The sequence below is a fragment of the Sphaeramia orbicularis genome, chromosome 13 (genome assembly GCF_902148855.1).
Source record: "Sphaeramia orbicularis chromosome 13, fSphaOr1.1, whole genome shotgun sequence".
Taxonomy (NCBI): domain Eukaryota; kingdom Metazoa; phylum Chordata; class Actinopteri; order Kurtiformes; family Apogonidae; genus Sphaeramia; species Sphaeramia orbicularis.
Window position 1 is genome coordinate 33,576,305 of NC_043969.1, and position 19,415 is coordinate 33,595,719.

General features: G+C 40.1%; 1 protein-coding gene across 4 annotated transcripts in view; it reads right to left on the reverse strand.

Moving 5' to 3' along the window:
- The window catches only part of robo2 (roundabout, axon guidance receptor, homolog 2 (Drosophila)), a 312,336-nt gene that overhangs the window by 28,218 nt on the left and 264,703 nt on the right, over positions 1–19,415 (reverse strand). For 2 of the 4 annotated variants that reach the window (XM_030151654.1, XM_030151653.1), the window contains exons 15-20: positions 19,067–19,298; positions 12,334–12,458; positions 12,075–12,246; positions 10,045–10,233; positions 9,091–9,117; positions 4,494–4,536 (exon numbers count right to left, since the gene is read on the reverse strand). In XM_030151654.1, coding sequence (XP_030007514.1) covers positions 4,494–4,536; positions 9,091–9,117; positions 10,045–10,233; positions 12,075–12,246; positions 12,334–12,458; positions 19,067–19,298 — 788 coding nt within the window. The remainder of the gene's footprint in view (positions 1–4,493; positions 4,537–9,090; positions 9,118–10,044; positions 10,234–12,074; positions 12,247–12,333; positions 12,459–19,066; positions 19,299–19,415) is intronic. The other 2 variants (XM_030151657.1, XM_030151656.1) reach the window with 1 other exon arrangement.

Sequence of the window (19,415 nt, forward strand, 5' to 3'; positions counted from 1 at the left end):
AGAATGCAAAGACATGAAATCAAACGTATGTTCAAATGTTAGCTTGTAGACAACAATGTATGTTTGTGTTAGATAAGCTTGCAGTAAGCCTCTGAAATGAATGAGGCACCTCCGAGATATGGAAGTAATTCACTCTAGGGATACATTTCTTCTCTCACAAAGTTTAAATTCCTTCAGGCAAAAGCAGCTCTTTATCTCTGCATTTCTCCTGCTGTGTCTTTGTCACATTCTGTGAGTTATTAATGCAAAAGCACACTGTGCAGACACTAATGCATGCATTTACTCTCCGCACATATGTGCAGTAGTGCACGCTGGCACCCACATGTATAGGTTTCCTTATTCATTAATATCTTGTATATTCTGCTGTGTTTTCCCATCAACCCCTTGTGGTGTTGTCCAGACAATTTAAATCTTATCTGATGAGACGTCAACCCTCAGCTCTAGTCCCATCATGGTGCCCGTGGACCACTTGTGGGCTGCCTGCATATGGGAGAGGGCAGCTCCGTTTAACAGGTGTTGTGTCCCTCCTGGGGGGGGTGACGACCATAAAAAGCACTCATTAAGACTTTAACCTGTCATGGGTGACTGCTGGGAGGCCATTAGGGCCATTTTACTGTACAATCACGTCTCAGGCTCGTTACCGTGGGTTACACAGATGGAGTTAAATGAGAATGAGAGAATGAGGTAAATGCCTTTGTTTATGTGTCAGTTGAATGATCCTCATATCCCAGCTCTTTCTATTGACTGAACTGAAAAGGATTTAACGAATGCTAACAAAACACATTTTGTTTACTAAATCACTCTTTGCAGTGGTCACACAAGCACCACGTGTGATTAAGTGCTTTCTCAGGAACATAGCACACTCATGGTCAGTGTGACATTGCTGTGTGTAGGCGATACACATGTGCAGTCTGAGAAGCTGCAGAGTACTGTAGTTAGCAGGCTGGCGGGCTGATGGGGCTTTTTGTCTTAGCTGTGGTGGGGTGATGTGTTGGCTCTGAGGGACTGGGAAAGAGTCAAGCCCCGAGGACAAGGGCAGGTAATGGGCATGCTGCAGTCAGATTCTCCTTCTGCCACAGGTTCTAATGAGAAGAGCTGTTCCACAGACGGGAGAGAGGGAGGGGAGTCTAAATGAACTGCAGCCCTGGCAAGCTATGAGCTCTTGCTGTGGTTCCTGAATGCCAAAACAGGCCCTCGGGGGAGACAAGTCATTCAAATTGATGGCTGTGCATCAGACACATGCACTTTTATAGGGTAATACATCTCCCCACGTCCTTCTACTTCTGTTTCAGGCTGCCATGTTCCCCCACTGCTCTCATATCATCTTTCGCTAACCCTATTTTCCTTTATTTCCCCCTTTTATACCCTCACTTCCTCCTTTCATCCTTTCTCTTTGTTTCTTATGTACTTGGCATCTGTCAAATTTAGGTTTCCATGAAAAAAGGAAGATGATATTTTTCTCCTTTGTTGTTTGTGGCCTTAGGAATGCACACTATCAGAGTTGTCTCGCTGCCAGTCTCACTTGTCCTGTGTGCTTCAGTGAGCCCTTCCAAAACCTACCAATGTTAAGACCATTTGAAAGACAGGAAGCTGACAGTGGGAATGGTTGTATCGTCCTTGCATTTATCACCCAGCAGTGCTCTTGCTAAGGATAATTAGAATAAGACTGATTTGTCTGGGGGATTGTTTGTTATATTTGGTGTGTGTGTATGTGGGTGTGGTTGTGTTATTTGGTGGGGTAATGGGTAGTAAGTGGGGGTGGGGTGGAGGGTTGGACACAGGGTAATATTTCTGATGAAAAGTTGACACCTAACTTTTAATCCCTGCCTAACCTAGGATGGATGGCAACCTTGGCAGATAAAATTTGATTTGGAGCGTTTCCTCTTCCTGTTAGACATTTCAGTTATGTGTGATAGGTAGGAAACTATAAATACTGCCTGTGATGCCTGACACTGGGCTTCCCATAAATAAGCCAAGTGGGAGATATTAATTCAGAGGCAACTTCATAAATCAGCTGTTTATGGTCCCACAGACTAGTGAATGGAACTTGGATTAAAAGTGTAGACATTAGGTAGCACTTAGAGCAATGGGAAACATAGATTACTTCACAGATTAACTCTCAAATAACATGCTTCCTTAGAGTTAATCTAATTTATCATTTAGTATTCAGATCCTGGGATGTAAAGGAATCTCCATAGCAACAGTGAAACCTGCTCACAGCCATGCAGAGCCCACTCTCCCTGCATAAATGAGTGAATATGCTTTGCTAAAATATTGATCAGTGCCGAGATAGGAAGTTATTACTACCTTCTAATTACCATCTCCCTATTGGCAGTGGGATAAGGAATGAGCCCTTATCAGCTTTTATCAATTTCAATTGAGCAGCCAAAGTCAAATGGTCCAGGTCTACCAATCTGCAGCCTATTCATCTTCTGTGAATCATTTATTTTGTGATCGATTAAGTGTAATTGTTCAGTCAGGGCAATTTGGCAGCAGCCAATGAGATACTGGAAATAGACGTGGCTTCATTTGCTATTGTCTAATTAATGCAATAAACATCTCATGTAACAAATGAACACATTTTCCTCCGATACTCTGCTTTATATTTTCACTTGCAGGGCAGATGGGGAAGTTGCAGCATCTGGGATTTGATGGCATTAGAGTGACTAACGGATCAGAGGCTTGCTTGAGAAAAGGGAGTTCCAGACTGCATTCTATTCTACTGTTGTGAAAAGTGTGGCAGTTGATGCTATAGACTAAAGATATGACAAATACAGAGTACCAAAAATACAGACATTTCAAATCCCATATGCTGGAGTGAGAATCAGAACCACTTATGTGGAAAATTGAAGAAAAAACACTACAGCAGAGAGTAGATGAGAAAAGGCATAGCAAGTGGCGTGGCTAATTCATTGAGAGGCTGCTGGCAGCTCAGAGAACAATATAGGCAAAATGGTCCATTGTGGCTTCCAGACAGACATGCACAGTAAAAGAGAGAAAAAAAAAAAGCATAAATATCAAAATTCTGCAAGCACACTGCAAAACAGACATGTTTCCGAAAGCCCAGAGACACAGGGTCAGATATAGTTGGCAATCTCTCGCTGAGTGTTTGAGGTCTGGAGGCTTTACGTAGTCAGGTGTGATAATCAGTAGATAGACAGAATCCCAGGTTTCTCAGGGGAGTCTCTTGAATACCCACAAAGGCTCGGTAACTGGTGTCATTGAGATGTGCCCTATTCTCTGTAGCCCCTCTCTCTTTCACTAACACATAGTGAAACGGAGCAGGCTGCATGGGGGTGCAAGAGGGGTACCTCCACACACCTCTCCCCTGGGTAATTATTTTTACATTATTACATGTGCTCAGATCCCAGCCGCCCACGCAAGGTGACAGGCAAATTTATCACTCCAGAGGGCTTCTGGGTTGCCTGTAGCCGGCAGCGGAAGATAAATGACAAAATAAAAGCACTCTCTGCTTAAATTGTTTCTGTTAATTCTGTTGAAGAGATTTATGAGTTCATCTATCGATGCATGAACGGAGATGTGGTAGAAATGTATATTTACATGCGGGTTTTGCATGGAGAGTACACAGACAGGTATCGGTTATCTATCAATCCATCAGTCATTTATCAGTGCTAAAATCAAAAGCAGCAGACTGTGGGCTTGCATGGCTGCACTGGGAAGGTTATAAATGTTAAGATATGTGAAGGCTCAGGGCAGATGTTAGAAGTAAGAAAGGAGGGATTCTGTTACATATGCTTTATACTGAATATATTTATTCAACTCAGCACATACAAGAACTTCTACAGTTTTTATTATTTTCATCATTATTCAGTATTTTATATTATTTTTTTAAGTGTATGATTCCAGTTCATTTGTAGCATAATTTCATACAATGAGTGGATTTGCAGTTTTACTTTCATTTCTTGAATTGACCAGGCTCAGTTTTTATATATTTTCAGTGTTAATCTTGAGTTTTTGAGGAAAGTCTTGACATCATTCATTACATACACACTTCATTCTTTAACACCATGAGCCACTATCATTGGGGGAAAATGAAAACAAAGCTGATTTTTATCTCAATTTTGTTCAACTATGTGATAGATTGTTCACTGTAGTTTTTACTTATTTTACATGTTCACTATTTTTATCACCATTTCATGGAATTGAGTAGTTTTGGTTTAGTTTTTATTGTAGCGTTAGTGTTAATTTGACTTTATGAAGAAAGTCTTGACATCAATTATGATTCATAAGATTTCCTACTGTGTCTACTTCATTTTTTGAACCCATGAACCACTACCAGTGCAGGGAAATGAAAGCAAAACTGATTATAACTTTATGTTAGACTGTTCAATACAGTTTTCGTTTAGTTTACAGGTTTACATTTTTCACCTTATGAACACACTCTTTCACTGCCGGTTTTAGTTTCCTTTGACTATAATAACTCAGGCACATGCTTTTGGAGATTTAACATTGTGAATAACACTGATACTCACCTTCCATTACTCATCAAACCACCGTCGACTCTCTGGAATGTCACTGAAGTCAGAAAAGAGAGAAAGAACAAGAGGGGAAAAGAAAAACAAGACAAAGCCAGATATTAAGTATTTGTGTGATACATGGGAAATATAACCATAATTAAGATTAGATGAAATTTCTTTCCAGCATCATCCAATTTGCCCTTGTGCCTCCGCAGCTGTGTTATTTTGCTCACTTTCCTTTTCATTGCTACGTAGAGTAGGTGATGGATTCACTAAGGGATACTGATGCCCCTCTGTGTCCAATGTCTTTCATGAAAATTAAAAAAAGGAGCAATGAAGAGGATTTCATATTGCTTTGCTTTGCATAAGTGGAGATGTCATGTGTTCCTCAAGGACAAGACGCCTGATGAGAGGGAAAACTCATTTCATCTTTCTTATTTTGCTGCTGAGTTATTATCAGATTTGTGATTAAATCTCAGCCAAAAAATGATTAGAAAAGGCAGAAGGCTCATTAATCACATTGAATCTTCTATCTACAAGCTTCGAGGCTGAGTTACTGATCCCTCTAGCTAGCAGGGCTCCCCAAAAGCCATGCATGTGGCCTGTTCCATTACAGTGATCTATAGATAACAAGGCCTGCTCTTTGTCAGCGGTGAGTAAAACTCCACGGTTCAAAGTGAGAGACGGCTGCAAAGGATCCATTTCATCTCCGTTCAACAACCATGATGACAAAGCAGCATCAGGAGTTCTGAAGATGTAAGAACTTCAATGGATGATAGAGAACATAGAAAAGCACCAAGAGTTTTGGAAATCACCTCATTCCAATGACAGAAAAAAACAAGAAGGAGAAAAAGAGCTGGTTTACTCAAGAGAGAGAAGGAAAGCTGTTAGTAATTTGGCTCATTTGTTCCACAGATGGAGATTAAAGAGTGAAGAGGCTGAACATTCCTCCACTCTTTTCTGTTTCATTCAGGTTGATTCCACAACAAGCCCAGGCATGGACGACAGAGAAGGGGCTTTTCTGAGGGTGACGTAGTTAACACAAATGACAGGGAAAGGAAACTCCCACAGCTGATTAAAAGGGGCTGCTAACATGACATCTGAATGCATCATCAACATTAGCAAAGCTTCCTTAATTCTCTCAAAACAGGAATTTTAGTATTTCAAACGAGAGAAACATATCTTAGAATTTGTCTTATATACATGTAAAAACAGCTGGTGGTTTATTTACCGCATTAAGGTTTAAGAAACTGAACACAAGCAGCTGGATTTAGGATGCTTACTATTAACAATGCACTAGTTTCACCCAAATAAAACCAACTGTGCGGGTCTGTGTGAATAAAATACAGCAATAAAAGACAGCTTGAGACAGATTTCTTATTCAGTCAATGCTAAAGCCAATTCTCTTTGTTCCTCCACCAACAAACTTGCATTAGAGGATTCTGACGTTTGAGGGAGAACTGACAGGAGGAGAAGGTGGAGGAAAACGAAGGGGTAGGGGGTGGAGGGGGGGCGGGAAGGCCTCTGAAGTCCCTATCTATGCTCAGGCACATTTCTGGGCTGCTGTGGAATACTTTTATGTTAGCCAGAGTGACATAGCGGCATGGCTGTGCTTCTCGCTTCCGTCTTCCAGATAAGCACTTTCTCCAATATGAATACAGATTAATCCTCTTTAATAAGCATTAAGGGGGGAGGACATAATCAGCGTATAAAAATTCCATCAAATCTCTTTCCTGCTGGCTATGTGCCTCAACATTGTGGTGATTTACCTCTCCTGTAGTGACAGCTTTAGGAGGCTGAGACAGGATACTCTTGATACATCAACTAATTGTCAATACAGGGAAGAACAGAACTGCAAGACTCTCTAGTCACTATATGACTCATGCTCTAAATATCACTGTAACTCTGGAGTCTCTGCTATATTTGACCTTGTTTTTTTGTACATGCTACTCCAACTCTTTTAAGGCTCCCACACACTGTGCGATTTTCAGCTGTTTCAGATGAAAGATAGCCATCGTGGCGATATCTTTGGTCTTGGCCCTAAATCAGTGGTCCTACGTCGCACTGTGAGACAAGTCCAAGGACAGCTGTTGTCACTGTCTTGCGACCAAAGACAGTTTGCGATAAAATTCTGACACTGTAAGAAATTGGGGGTGAGCATTTCATAGTGTGACCTACGTCCACTAACTGACCAATAGAAATGCAGTATGAAATGACGTACTGATCAGCGTGACACTGAAAGTGACAGACCATAACAGTAAATGCTAACGTTAAATGCTAACAAGTATTTATTTTAAGCTCTTTTTGTAAAGTATGCATCCCAAGTCGGCCTCTCTTTTCAAGCCATGCCTGCATCCATATTCTGCTCTTCCTCCTTTTTTTTTGATTTATTGTCCACACATAAATACCACAGGAATGAGTTTTCCATTACTTCTTTGTATTTTTGTTTTTAATGAATGGACTGTGCACGCTGATAACAATTAATTCCTGTGCATTCACGTTGACTCACGTACGTCATAGGCTGTGATTCAGCTTGCATTTTCATCGTACAATCTACACACAGCGAACTCCATGTCGTACAGTGTGGTTTGCTGTGATGTTACAAGATTATTAAAATTGCAGTATGTGGGAGCCTTTAGTGCGATAACATGGATGATCACTAGCTTATATGAGGTGAGGTTTCATTAACATATGAATACATTGTTTAATTGTTGTTTTCTCTGTATTAAGTAGCCTACAGTAAATTAGTGTTTTGGATATAACAACCACAAATGTTTATAGTGAGTCAATGAATCCACTTTAACTAGGTCTGATCCCTGACTTATTGCATCTAAGTTCTGTTTCACTAGTGTTGGGAGGGTTACTTTTGAAGTGCAAATTAAAATGTAAATGTAAATGTTATATTTAAAGATAATAAAAATTCCTAGTTGCCCTATTAAACATGCACTAAGTCGATCAATTACTTGACAAAACTGATTAACTCATTAAATTTGATGTGTTGTGTGATGTGTAGTGTTTACACTGCTTTAACTGGCAGTTAAAAGGAAGTGCACACTGAGAATGCAAAAGAGAAAACAGATCTAAAAACAAGTGCATACTGCCAAATGAGTGGAGACTGTGTACAATTAGTGACAGCTCCTTGTAAATCTAAATATTATTCTTGATGGTGTTGCACAAGCTTTGCTGACTCACACTGTCCTGAAATACCAAGTGAGCAAGGATGAAATACTCTACAATTTTTTTTTTTTTTTACTAAATATAAGAAAGAAAAAAAAGTAAGCACCTGATTTTAACTAAGCATATCTGAAAGAGCCTTCAGTTGGATTTCTAAAATGAATAACTGTTTGAGTTACAAGTTGTTAAAATACCTATTTTATCAGCCTGTGGGGTCAGGTCTAGGTTGAGCAATGTCATGCATCCAAGAAATATGGTCCGCTGATGACATGAATATACTGAATGACCAGGTTTGAACATCCACAGAGTTTTTTTCTTCACTGATGAGACAAGAATATTCCAAGATGACAATAAGAGGATTAATCAGAATTATGAGAGTGGTTCAGGGACAGTCCAGACCTGAACCATATTGAGAATCTTTGGGATGTGCTGGAGAACACTATACACAGTGCTCCAACTCTCCTGTCATCAATACAAGATCCAAAAAATTAATACAACTCTAAATGGAAATAATTCTTATTGAAATGATGCCACAGCAAAGCTATAGGTACCGCTCCAACTACATATTTTGTGTGACTTTGTCTGTTTTTTTGACCAGGTTGTGTATTTGCAGATCACCCCTTTACAGTCAACTGCCATTTTTTTGTCATTTATTTTCCTATTTAGCTACATAATTCCTCTCCATGTAACTCCTGACACCCAACACTGGCTACTTCACTGCAGAGGCTCTTCAGAGGCAGAAGCGTATCAGTGATATCTTTGTCAACATTTTAAACATGACTACTCTATATCGAAGATGGGTGAGTTTTCTCTCAGCCTATTCCATCCTCGGGCAGACACAGGTGATTTGTACAGTACAGTGTTAGTGCCACTCAGGCTCACCTCAGCAGAGGACAGCCAGTGACATATAACACTGTTAAATCCATTAGGATGGCTCTAGTTTCTCCAACAACCCCCCCAAAAAATTGTAGTTGTAGTAGAGTGGGAAATATTTGTGAGTAAAGAACAAGGAAACTTGATGGATGGAGGACACAAATACACAAAATGTACACCAACTGCCTTTATGGCACCTACAGAAAACAGATTATTTACAGCAATATCAAGGAAAAAGAATAGTTTAGGGACAGGAACATGGACATCTCACCTTTCCACAAAGAAGAACACAAAACGATGAAAAATTGTTTAAAGAGAGACACACAAATACAACACAATAAGCCAGTTGGGCAGGAATACGGTTTGATGTTTGCAGGGGCTTGGTCATGAATAATAACAAATCTAGATGTTGACAGGGCTTAGGTTAACTTTGGTATGAGGGTTGGATTTGTATTACCCATGACCATCAGTTTGCCGATCCAAGCATATATACGGATATAAAAAAGCGGGCAGGAAATGAGTCTACGGTGAGATGGGGCGAGGAGACGGGACAAATGAACAGTACCTGCAGGGGTGAAGGTGAAGGACTGAACTGCAAAACAAGAAGACAGAGAAGTTGTGTGTTAAAAGCCTGCAGAGATAAGCGGTGCTTTAGGAGTGTCTGCACACTGGGGACAGAGGTCAGGATGAGAGGAGCTGGGAGCCTGAGAATTTTAGACCCAGAACATCACCCAGTGTGCAGAGAAGCAGCCAGGAAAGCAGCCAGCTCAGAGGCCACAGAGGTGTAGAGACGGTGGCACAAAGCAAAGAAAACACATACAACACATAAATGTAACAAACAAATGAAAAGTAACTCAATCACACAGGCCTTCAGCAGACGCTACTATCTACTTGTAATTACTAGACGACTTATTTATAAATATGCCAAAATAAATAAGAGCTGTCAACATTTCTGCTTGTTAATGAGGGAATAACTAATATTAGAATATCACGTTGCACCGTCGACAACATTACAGCGTTGGTTCATGCTTATTTTTTGCTCTCTAATTAAATCTCGTAGCCTTGGCAGTGCATGTGGACTTGCCTGTTGCTAGTATTGACTGGGGGTCACTCAGTTAAGATGTCAGGGTCAATGTGTGGGAGGAGAGCTGGACAAACTCCAGTTTCAGTGACCAGCAGAGAGTCCAGTCTGCCCACACAGCTAGACCACCCTGGGCTATTAACCAACACAGTGGGCGGATTTGTCAAAAACTGTAGCCCTCTTGAAATGATTCATACTGACATCTGTCTCCGTGTTGTGCTTTAACACTGCTGCCATTCCAACCTCTCTAGCTTCTGCGGTGTTTAATGAAAGCTGTTTGTTTTAAGATGCTAATACAGTAGTAATGTACTCTTGCTTTGAGAAAACAGAACACCCGTATGCTGAGCAGGGGAATAATTGTTCGCTAAATCACAAGAGCACAATGTCAGATTTGTTTTGCATAGGCGACTATGGGGATGAGTTGATAATTATTCTAACCTGCATAGTTGCTCAGGCCCTTCCTCTTCTTTCTCCTCCAGTAGAGCCAGATGCTGAAGCCCATGAGGATAACCCAGCAGGCTCCTCCGATCCCAGCAATAAAAGCAGGCTGTTTCACCACATCAGTGATCTGTTCTGTGATGCTGTTGTTCCTGTTTCCGTGTATAAACACATCCCGAAACTCCTTACCTGAGGGCACAGGGACAAACAGGTAACGTCATTGTGATGCTATGGGTTGACGAGTGGAAAAAAGAAAATGAGACTATTGTTTGGCATGATTTGCTGTTTAACCCTGTAAAACCTGAACCATTAAATCATTGACAGAAAATTCTAGTTCTTTGAAACTGGAGCCTTTATTGGTCCTTCTGAACAACCCCAAATAATGTTTTTTAAAATATCAATTTCTATGTATGTGTTTCAATTTTGTATCATATTTGATACATCAAGTCTCAATGCTCAAATGTTATTATTTTTGAAGAAATAAAAACATAATATATCACACACGTCTAACAAATTGGTAATTCCTTTTCAAAATTGGCGAAGTTCTGTCTCCTTCCTCATTAATGATAATCTTGTAGTGTCACTGGAAAGGCCTCTTGTGAATGAATTCCTCCCCCCTGGTGGATTATCTGTGTATTGCATGTATTTAATTGTATACATCAGGTTTTTCAGGAAAAAAAATATCACACTGATCATGTAGAGGGCTTCAACACTCATGTATCAAATCTGATACGTTTGGCGTTACAGGGTTAAAAGTGAACACTCATGTTGGAATTATGTCTGTTCATATTAATATGACATCACACTTATGCAGAAAAAAACACCTATCAATACATTAAAACAAGATCAGGATTAGATTCAGCTCAAAAGAAACTCCCACCTGACAAATTTCAGTTCAGATATTTAAGATGTGAGCAGGGTATAAAGAAAGGTGCGGTGAGATTTAATGTGCAGACTGAGAAAAAAAATGCCTAAAAGCTTGTAACAAACCCCCGGGTGTACAGGTTGTTTGTTTTGCTCAGTCCTGTAATTCACTCCATTGCCAGTAAAACACACTATGTGAAATGAGAAGAGAGGATCCCAGTCTCTATTGATCTCCAATCGCAGTGCACCATGACAGCTTAACAGTATTTCTTAGAGCACAAAACCTGGAATGAAAATAAATGTTCCCACACCGGAAAAAAAACACAGACTCAAAGATAATTACAACATACACCTTTGGAAATAATTATTAGGCCACCTATGATTCTCTGTACAAATTCAATATATGAGTCCTTCAAATTATTTATTGATATTCTATTTTTTTAGCTGTATCTAGATTGAATTTCAACATCAGATGTTCTTAATTTTTGTTACTAGTAATTGGAAAATTGTTGTTTTTGTTTTGCTGTCATTAATTTATACGCTGCCGATGTCTTTATTACATTTGCAAAGTAAACACTTCATGTGTCTTTTGCCAGATTTTGACTCATTTCCACAAACCCTCCTGGCTTGACAAGTCACATTTTTGACACATGCTGACTTTTAAATACTTTGTCACAGTAGTCCCATAATTATTTCTAAAGCTGCATGTGCATGCATGCAAAGCTGCATAAATCCTCTTGTTATATATCACTTTTATATATATATAAAAAAAAAACACTCTGTGTAACCATATGTGCAGACATACGCCCATTCCCACATCTAAAGACACACAAACACACAACATATTATATCTGCAAGCTCAGGGCACTGCTCTTGGAGATGGATTATGTGAGTGACACTGGGGAAATAAGAACATGCTACAGGCCAAGCCATCAGTTATGGGTCAAATCAGGCACAATCTGCCTCAGCTCACATAAATCATATGTGGTCAAGCCACATCTCAAAATAGTTATATATTACCAATATTACCCAATTGACAGTTCCTAGTATTACATAAAATATGCAACATTCTTTCAAAAATCACTGATTAGCACTGAATACAACTAATTGAAAAAAACATAACAGCAAATGGATGGGGATACTTTTAATCCCTTGACCTTACTTACCGATGACAATAGTCTGAGGATCACTCTTAACGCCAACCCCTGCACTAGTGCTGGCAGCCACTTCCACTCTGTAAACCACTCCCACCTGCAGTCCGCCCACCACCACTGAGCGTATGGCCGCGTCCACAGTCTTATTTACATGGAAGCGTGTCTCGTTCCCCAGGCACCAGATCTGAAGCAGAGTTAAAAAGGCAAAGCAGTTGGCTCCATTTGCCTCCATATAGGGTAAATGAATCCATGTTCACGCTCCGTGACAAACCTTATACTCTTGGATGATACCGTTCTGGTGGTCTGGAGGAGGTGGGTCCCAGGAGATGCTTATGGAAGTGCTGTTCTGGTTTCCCACGGTTAGGACTGTTACCTGCTGAGGCGGGGCGCTGGGAGCTGGAAGAGGATGCACACTTTACCTCAGTAATGGTATGAATGAGATTCAGGCACAAAGAGCATGTAAAGAAAATACAAAGGCTGGTGTGTATAAGAACGGTACATCAGGATACGTTTATACAGAAGCTCATAAGTATGTACAAACTAAACCCTAACCCACATTACTGAGAAACTGACGCACACACACACATTTACACACACATTTACACACACACACACACACACACACACACACACACACACACACACACACACACACACACACACACACACACACACACACACACACCTTTCCAAGGAATGTTAGTCTTAAGGGATGGCACCAGTTGCAGAAGGCTGTCAAGATGTCTCATTATAAGGGGATTTACATGAACACCAGGGCAGGTTTGACATGGCTATATCCTATCTTTAACATTTCACTATGATTTAATATCTCATCCACTGCTCCAGCCCGGTGGATTTGCAGAGAGAATACAGCTATTGATTTGTAGAATGACGGCCTGGCACAGTCAGGCGAGTGCTCTCAGTCACGCTAAGACTCCAGCATTGACCGAGCCAGGGTGGCATGCAGGTCAACAAGCTTATAGGATAAAGCATAGACGTGAAAGAAAAATGGAAAAAAATACATTTTAGGGGAAGGAAACAAGGTCTCAGTAAACATATCGACTGATTCCATCGATCAGCCAGATGAAACTAAAGCCAGTAGCCAAGGATCAAGGGTAAGCTTCAGACAGAAGCACACCTAAATGAATCGTCTCCATCCACAGTCAGACAACCAGTGGATAGAAACACGACAAGTCCAAGCTTTCATAAACCTCACTCTGTTGTTATTCTGATGGTAACAATCTTCTGACCCCACAAGGGGCAACAGTGGAAAAATAAATAACAGTTGGCCCAACAGGAAATAATGTTTTAAAAATAATGTTTTCTCATTTCAGCACTGGCTGGCAGGGGAGCAGCAGAACAGCAGAATACTGACAGGTCAATTACTCCTGGGCTGCCTCTCCCTCACCTCGCCTCCATCCAAAATGGCACATGTCACCCTGTAAATCTGTGCTCATCCCTCAGCGCGATTGGTCACACAAGCCCCGAGAGAGCCAGAAGGGCCTGGCATGGGAGAAGATGAATGGGTCCAATGATGAACCCAACACCTTGGCCAGATTAGAAACAATCTACCGAGGGAGCGTCTGATCAACCATCATGCTCTGCGTTCTCAAACGCCGCATTACAATCCAGGTGACAAAGTGCTGGATTGGAACGTAGCAGCCATCAGAGACAATGTCATTCAAAGTTAATGTTATGAATGATTTAGCAGCTTATTATCATGCATATTTGTGCTAAACAATACACATTTTTCATTAGAGGCCTGCATGGCTGTGCTAATAGAGCCATTAGCGAAGTGATGTATGGCAAGCAGGAATGTGACCCCCCGTCTCTCATGAATACAGAACTCTGTGCTGGATGATAGAGGAATACAAACATACTGTATTAAATCCATTCAGGGAAAAAAAAAAAGGAAACAGCACATGTAAAGAGCTGAATATATTTTACTCAACCACCCAAAGTCACAAGGATGAAGATGAGTGAGAATGAATCAATTATTGTCAACTATTAATCAACTCTTGAGTATTTTTTAAGGAGGAAAGTCAATATTTGATGATTGTTATACATCCGTTAGTAGTTTTGCTAAATATGCAGAAAACGTGGGCCTCCTTTTCAGATTCTTAGACAATCAGATGGCACCAGGATTCATTCATCAGCCATGACTTGAATCACTGTCCAGATGGAGAGTGAAAAATGTGTGAAAAAAGAAGAGGAGGGATAAAAGATGGACACAGCACTGGAGCACAGAGCATACTGTAACCCTGCATCCATCTGGGTCTGCTCTAGGGATTTTCTAATTGTGTTAGCTAATGGACAAGCTAAGTTTTAATCACTCTCTGAACTCGACTTCTCTATCCATCTCGTTGCTGTGCTGAGGAGTCCCATGGTCTCTGTGGAGCCTAGAGCCATGTGTTTGACAGTGTATCAGCTATGACCAGGCACAGCAGCAGGGTTGTGACAGAAATAGAAAGTGGTCGACCTCTCTGAAGGGCTGGGATGCACACAGAGCAGAAGCTGGGAGTGTTATCAGCGTTGGTAGTAGCTGGGACATGCAGGTTCTGAGTGTTAGGTGGAGGAAATGTGCTGGCGTCTAGTGTGGGTTGACTGGAAGTGTGCGTTTGTGTGTTGGGAACAGCTGTAATGTGATGGCAGTTCCACTACAGCGGTGCGTTCACTGGCTGGCCACAGGAGATATGGTCCCTCTGAGAAGGAGAAAATAAATAGGCCTGTCACCTTGACAGAATGTGAACTGTCTCTTATAAATGCAGGCCTCAACATGTTGTGGTAACATGAGCTTTGTCTCGAGTACGAAGAGTCTGTATTTGTCTTTTTGTCTGTTGTGAGCATGTGCTGTGTCTTTACAACAGATCACATCATAATTTCATTTCAGTTATGAGACTAGAAGGTTGAGGCAAGGTTGATGCAGTGCAGGCGGATGCTTTACTGTTTTGGCATAGGTCAAAACAGTAAATTCATCCCAACACAGGCCTGTGTGCATGGCTAGGTGTGATACGGTGCCACGCTGCACGGTGGCCTTGTCAGAGCCTGTATGAATCAAGCTTTGGGGCAACAGATCATCTTCACAGGAGGAAGCGAAGGTTGTGTCCAATCACAGATCAAGCCTGTGGCTGCTGAGTGATGGATTAGAAGAAGGTTGGCACTAACACCAGCAATCACAAAAAAAAAAAAAAGAAAAAGCTGGAAGGTCAGACAAACAGACAGTAGCAGACATGTATGTACACATTCTCACGTATTCACACATATGCATGTCAATCTCACAATGAGGGGCTGTGTTATTATAGCAAAACAGTGACATGACAAAGAGCCTAGAGCAGTGGTTCCCAACCTTTTTTGGCTTGTGACCCCATTTTAACATCACAAATTTCTGGAGACCCCAGACATTCAAAACAGAGACAATTTTTGCTAAAATTAATTTGTTTTTGATCATATAATAGTTTGCTGTACTATGTTGCAAATAAACCTTAATTTTAGACATTTAGTCTATATAATGTATATTATTATGGACGGAGGCAGAAAAGCCAGGTGTAGATTACTGCACAAAGTGAGAATTTGATTTTCCTTGGTCAGGTTATGTATAGTCAGTCCAGCTTGGATTTACAAGGCTGACAATTAATACTAAACAAACAATAACTCAAACTATGAATTATGAAAGAGCTGCAGCATCTGAAACCGACCACAATGAACATTTGAAAGATAAACAGTACCACAATTCTTCAGTTTCAGCTTCAGAGTCTGTCATGTCTTTTATGGATTGTGATTGTCTCTCTCAGCTCACCATGTATTTCTTATTAGTAGGTTGTATTTTGTTTTACATCAATTACTAGAAATTTCAGGCGACCCCATTTGAATTCCGGGTGACCCCACGTGAGCTCCCGACTCCAAAGTTGAAAAACACTGGCCTAGAGGGTCATGTGTCCCTTGTGTCACCCAATATCTATTTTTTGACTCACTGTTTACTATCAGTCATGACATAGCCCGCATCAATCTATCCACAATTGTAAATATTCAACACATTTACCACAATAAAAACTACATAGTTTCACAAAATCACACGTAGTGAATTATCAGCAGATTTTCAGTATGGAAAAAATAAGGGAGAGTACAGTGAATATCCATAATTCCAAATATTTCCCCTGTTGTTTTGTAAAATATAATATTATTCAAAATTGAAACTGAAATTAAATATTAAGATTTAGATTCGATACTGAAATCCACAATCAAAATAGAGATCCTGCCCCTTCCCAATGTGCCCCATGGGACCTAACATCAGAAAAAATTACATTACAGTCAATGACGAGACAAATACAGTTTTGATCCTGTTTGAATTATGTCATTTACAACATAATTTTACCCATCAAGAAAGCTGGAGTTTGTTGTAAAACTGTTTAAGTATCAGACTGTGAAAGTACATAAATACAAAGACTACACAGCTAAAAGTGGCAGTGCTGATGACATCATACCTGTCTCTTCCCACAGTCTCTTCAGAGTCACTGAGGATGTCTCTGCAGAAACATCTAGGTTTGTGTTAAACAGTTAAATAGACTGCATGTCTTGACACCAACACCAACACAAGCACTGCCTTGGCATATTTCACCTCAAACTTCAAGAGTGAGGTGAAATGGAATGAAAAGAGGTGAAAATAAGTACAAGTCTGGTCATGATGAAGCTGTAGAGACATCTTCACCAATTCTGAAGAGATAGTGGAAAGGGACAAGTACAATGATGTCACCGCTGTGGCTTTCAGATTTGTAGCCTTTCTATTTATGTATTATCATAGTCTGATACTAAACATTATAGTGTTTTTCAACCATCGGGTCGCCTGGAATTCAAATGGGGTCACCTGAAATTTCTAAAAATTGATAAAAAAAAAATACTAATAAATTTTTTTAATGATTCAATATATATATTTCATTATAATTAAAACACTACACACTTTTCATAATAAAAATCAAGTTCAAATAAAATGTGTGACATAATTTCTGAGGGCATATTTTGATTGACAGGGCATATCTTGATTGACCCGATCATGCGACCATGGGCATTGCAATACTTCAACCTGCCTGGACAGTCACAGTCAGAAAACCGTATCGAACAGAGAATAGAAAGATTTCTTTGCCTGCCTGGCCCCGCTACGGCATCTCCAAGAGAAACTGAGAAAAAGACACTAGAAAGGTGCATTATATACATTATATAGCCTAAATGTCGTCTAAAATTAACATTTATTTGCAACATAGGATAGCAAACTATTACATGATCAAAAACAAATTAACTTTAGCAAAAAAAAAAAAAAAAGTCTCTGTTTTGAATGTCTGGGGTCTCCAGAAATTTGTGATGTTAAAGTGGGGTCACAAGCCAAAAAAGGTTGGGAACCACTGCTATAGACTGTAATAAAATTTGTTTCTGAAGTTAAGTCCAATGTGGCACAACTGGAAAGGGCAGTGCTTCAGTTCTCTACGCATAGTTTCTACATATTTTCCAATGCAAAATTTCCTAAAATGTCCCCTGAAGATTTTTCAGAAGATTTTCATGTTGTATAGACAGATGAATAAATCATGTCATATTTCAACTGTTAACATATGTCATGTTCTGACAGATGCATTTATGTTGCCAAATAACTGCTGAACATTGTACCAAAGGAACTTATCAAACACATGCAAAAAGTTACTCTAGTTTTCCTTTGCTGTTTGAAAGACATAGCCAACCAGGTTTTAATTTTAGGATTTTCAAGCCAACTCTTGGAAGTAATGCATTTAAACACGTTCAGTCCACACAGAAAGCTGGCTAACATTTGAGCGTGGAGGCAGCTCTGTGTGGGAGTGTGTTCAGTTCCTTTACTTCTTGCCTTGTTATCGACATCATCGAGCCTAATCTCGCCTACGCTCATTCACACAGTTGTAAACATTTTGTCTACGCTGGCAGCCTACTTCAAACGCTACATGTAAAATCAATTTATTTTTAGTTATTCTCAATTTTATATTTTAGAAAACAAAATAAGGGTGCTGTTTTTCCATACTCGCATTTATTTTTCTATACTTACCCAGACATGGAAATTAATACAATTAAATACTTGCTCATACTGTGTGTAATCAGGGTTCCTATGCATTTAAAATTTAAAAATTCCATACTTTTTCCAGACCCTAATTTCCACATGTCTTGATAAAAAAATTCCAACCAGCCAACCAGTCTTTATATTTGGGATTTATGAACCAGTCGTCAGAGAATTTACATCTATCCGTTATGAGCTCTACCAACGATCATACAAGGCATGTTGAATAGCTCACTCATGAACAGTGTGTGGACATCACCTGTCCGTCAAAGCAGCAGTGAAACATGACGACACTTGGGCGGGCCTAAAAATGGATTGGAGGAGGATAAGAGCAGCAACTTGTCATTCTGCCCAAATGTTTTCTGGGACCCGTAGCCTTCTGTATGTGCTTTTCACATGTGTGAAGGAGAGGTATTGCAGGTCTTTCCTTCCTGCAGCTGTCAGGCTCCACAACAAAAACTGCTTGAAGAATTCTGTGCAATAACTGTACAATAAACAGTAGAGTAAACCGTGCAATAAACCTGTGGCATGATCAGCATATGCACAGCTGTAAATAGTATATATAACTTTCTTGATTTGTATTTATCTTGATTTTGCACTTCTTTTGCTCTTGTGTGCTTTTGTACTTTGCTGCTATAAACCAACCCCTTGAGGGACTAATAAAGGCATATCTTATCTTATCCCTTACAAACATTTTAGCTGTGCTAGCAAGCGCAAAAAAAACAGATCGATCCATTTATTTTTTTTTAGATATTCATAATTTTGTTTTAGAAAATAGAACAGTGGTAATAGTCTTGGAAACATGAATATTTTTCCATTCATTTGTTTCTATTTTCCATACTTTTCCAGACCTGTAAATTCATAAAATCAAATTCCATAGTTTTCCATTTTTTCCATACTTGCGTAGGAACCCTGTGTACTGTTTTCTGTCTCGTACCTTCCTCGGTAGTCCGCGCTGTCCTGGATTCACTGTCCATGCCTTGGAACTCATTGAAGTAAGGCCGAACCTTGATCTCATACACAATCCCCTTTTTGAGCGCTGAGATGACAACACTGCGTTCAGAAGGGACCTTCACATCCTGAGTCTGCCAGGTTCCCGGAGATGGCAGCCCTGATGTCTGCCGGTATAAAACTCTGTAACCTTGGATGAACTGGGACTGACGATCCACCTGAGAAAGTCGAAAGAGACAAGATTACAGCTATGTTTGGAAAATATGCAAAAGAAGATTGGTAGATGTAATCTCAGCCTGGCTTCTGGGTAATATAAAAGGATGCTTTCGTCTTTC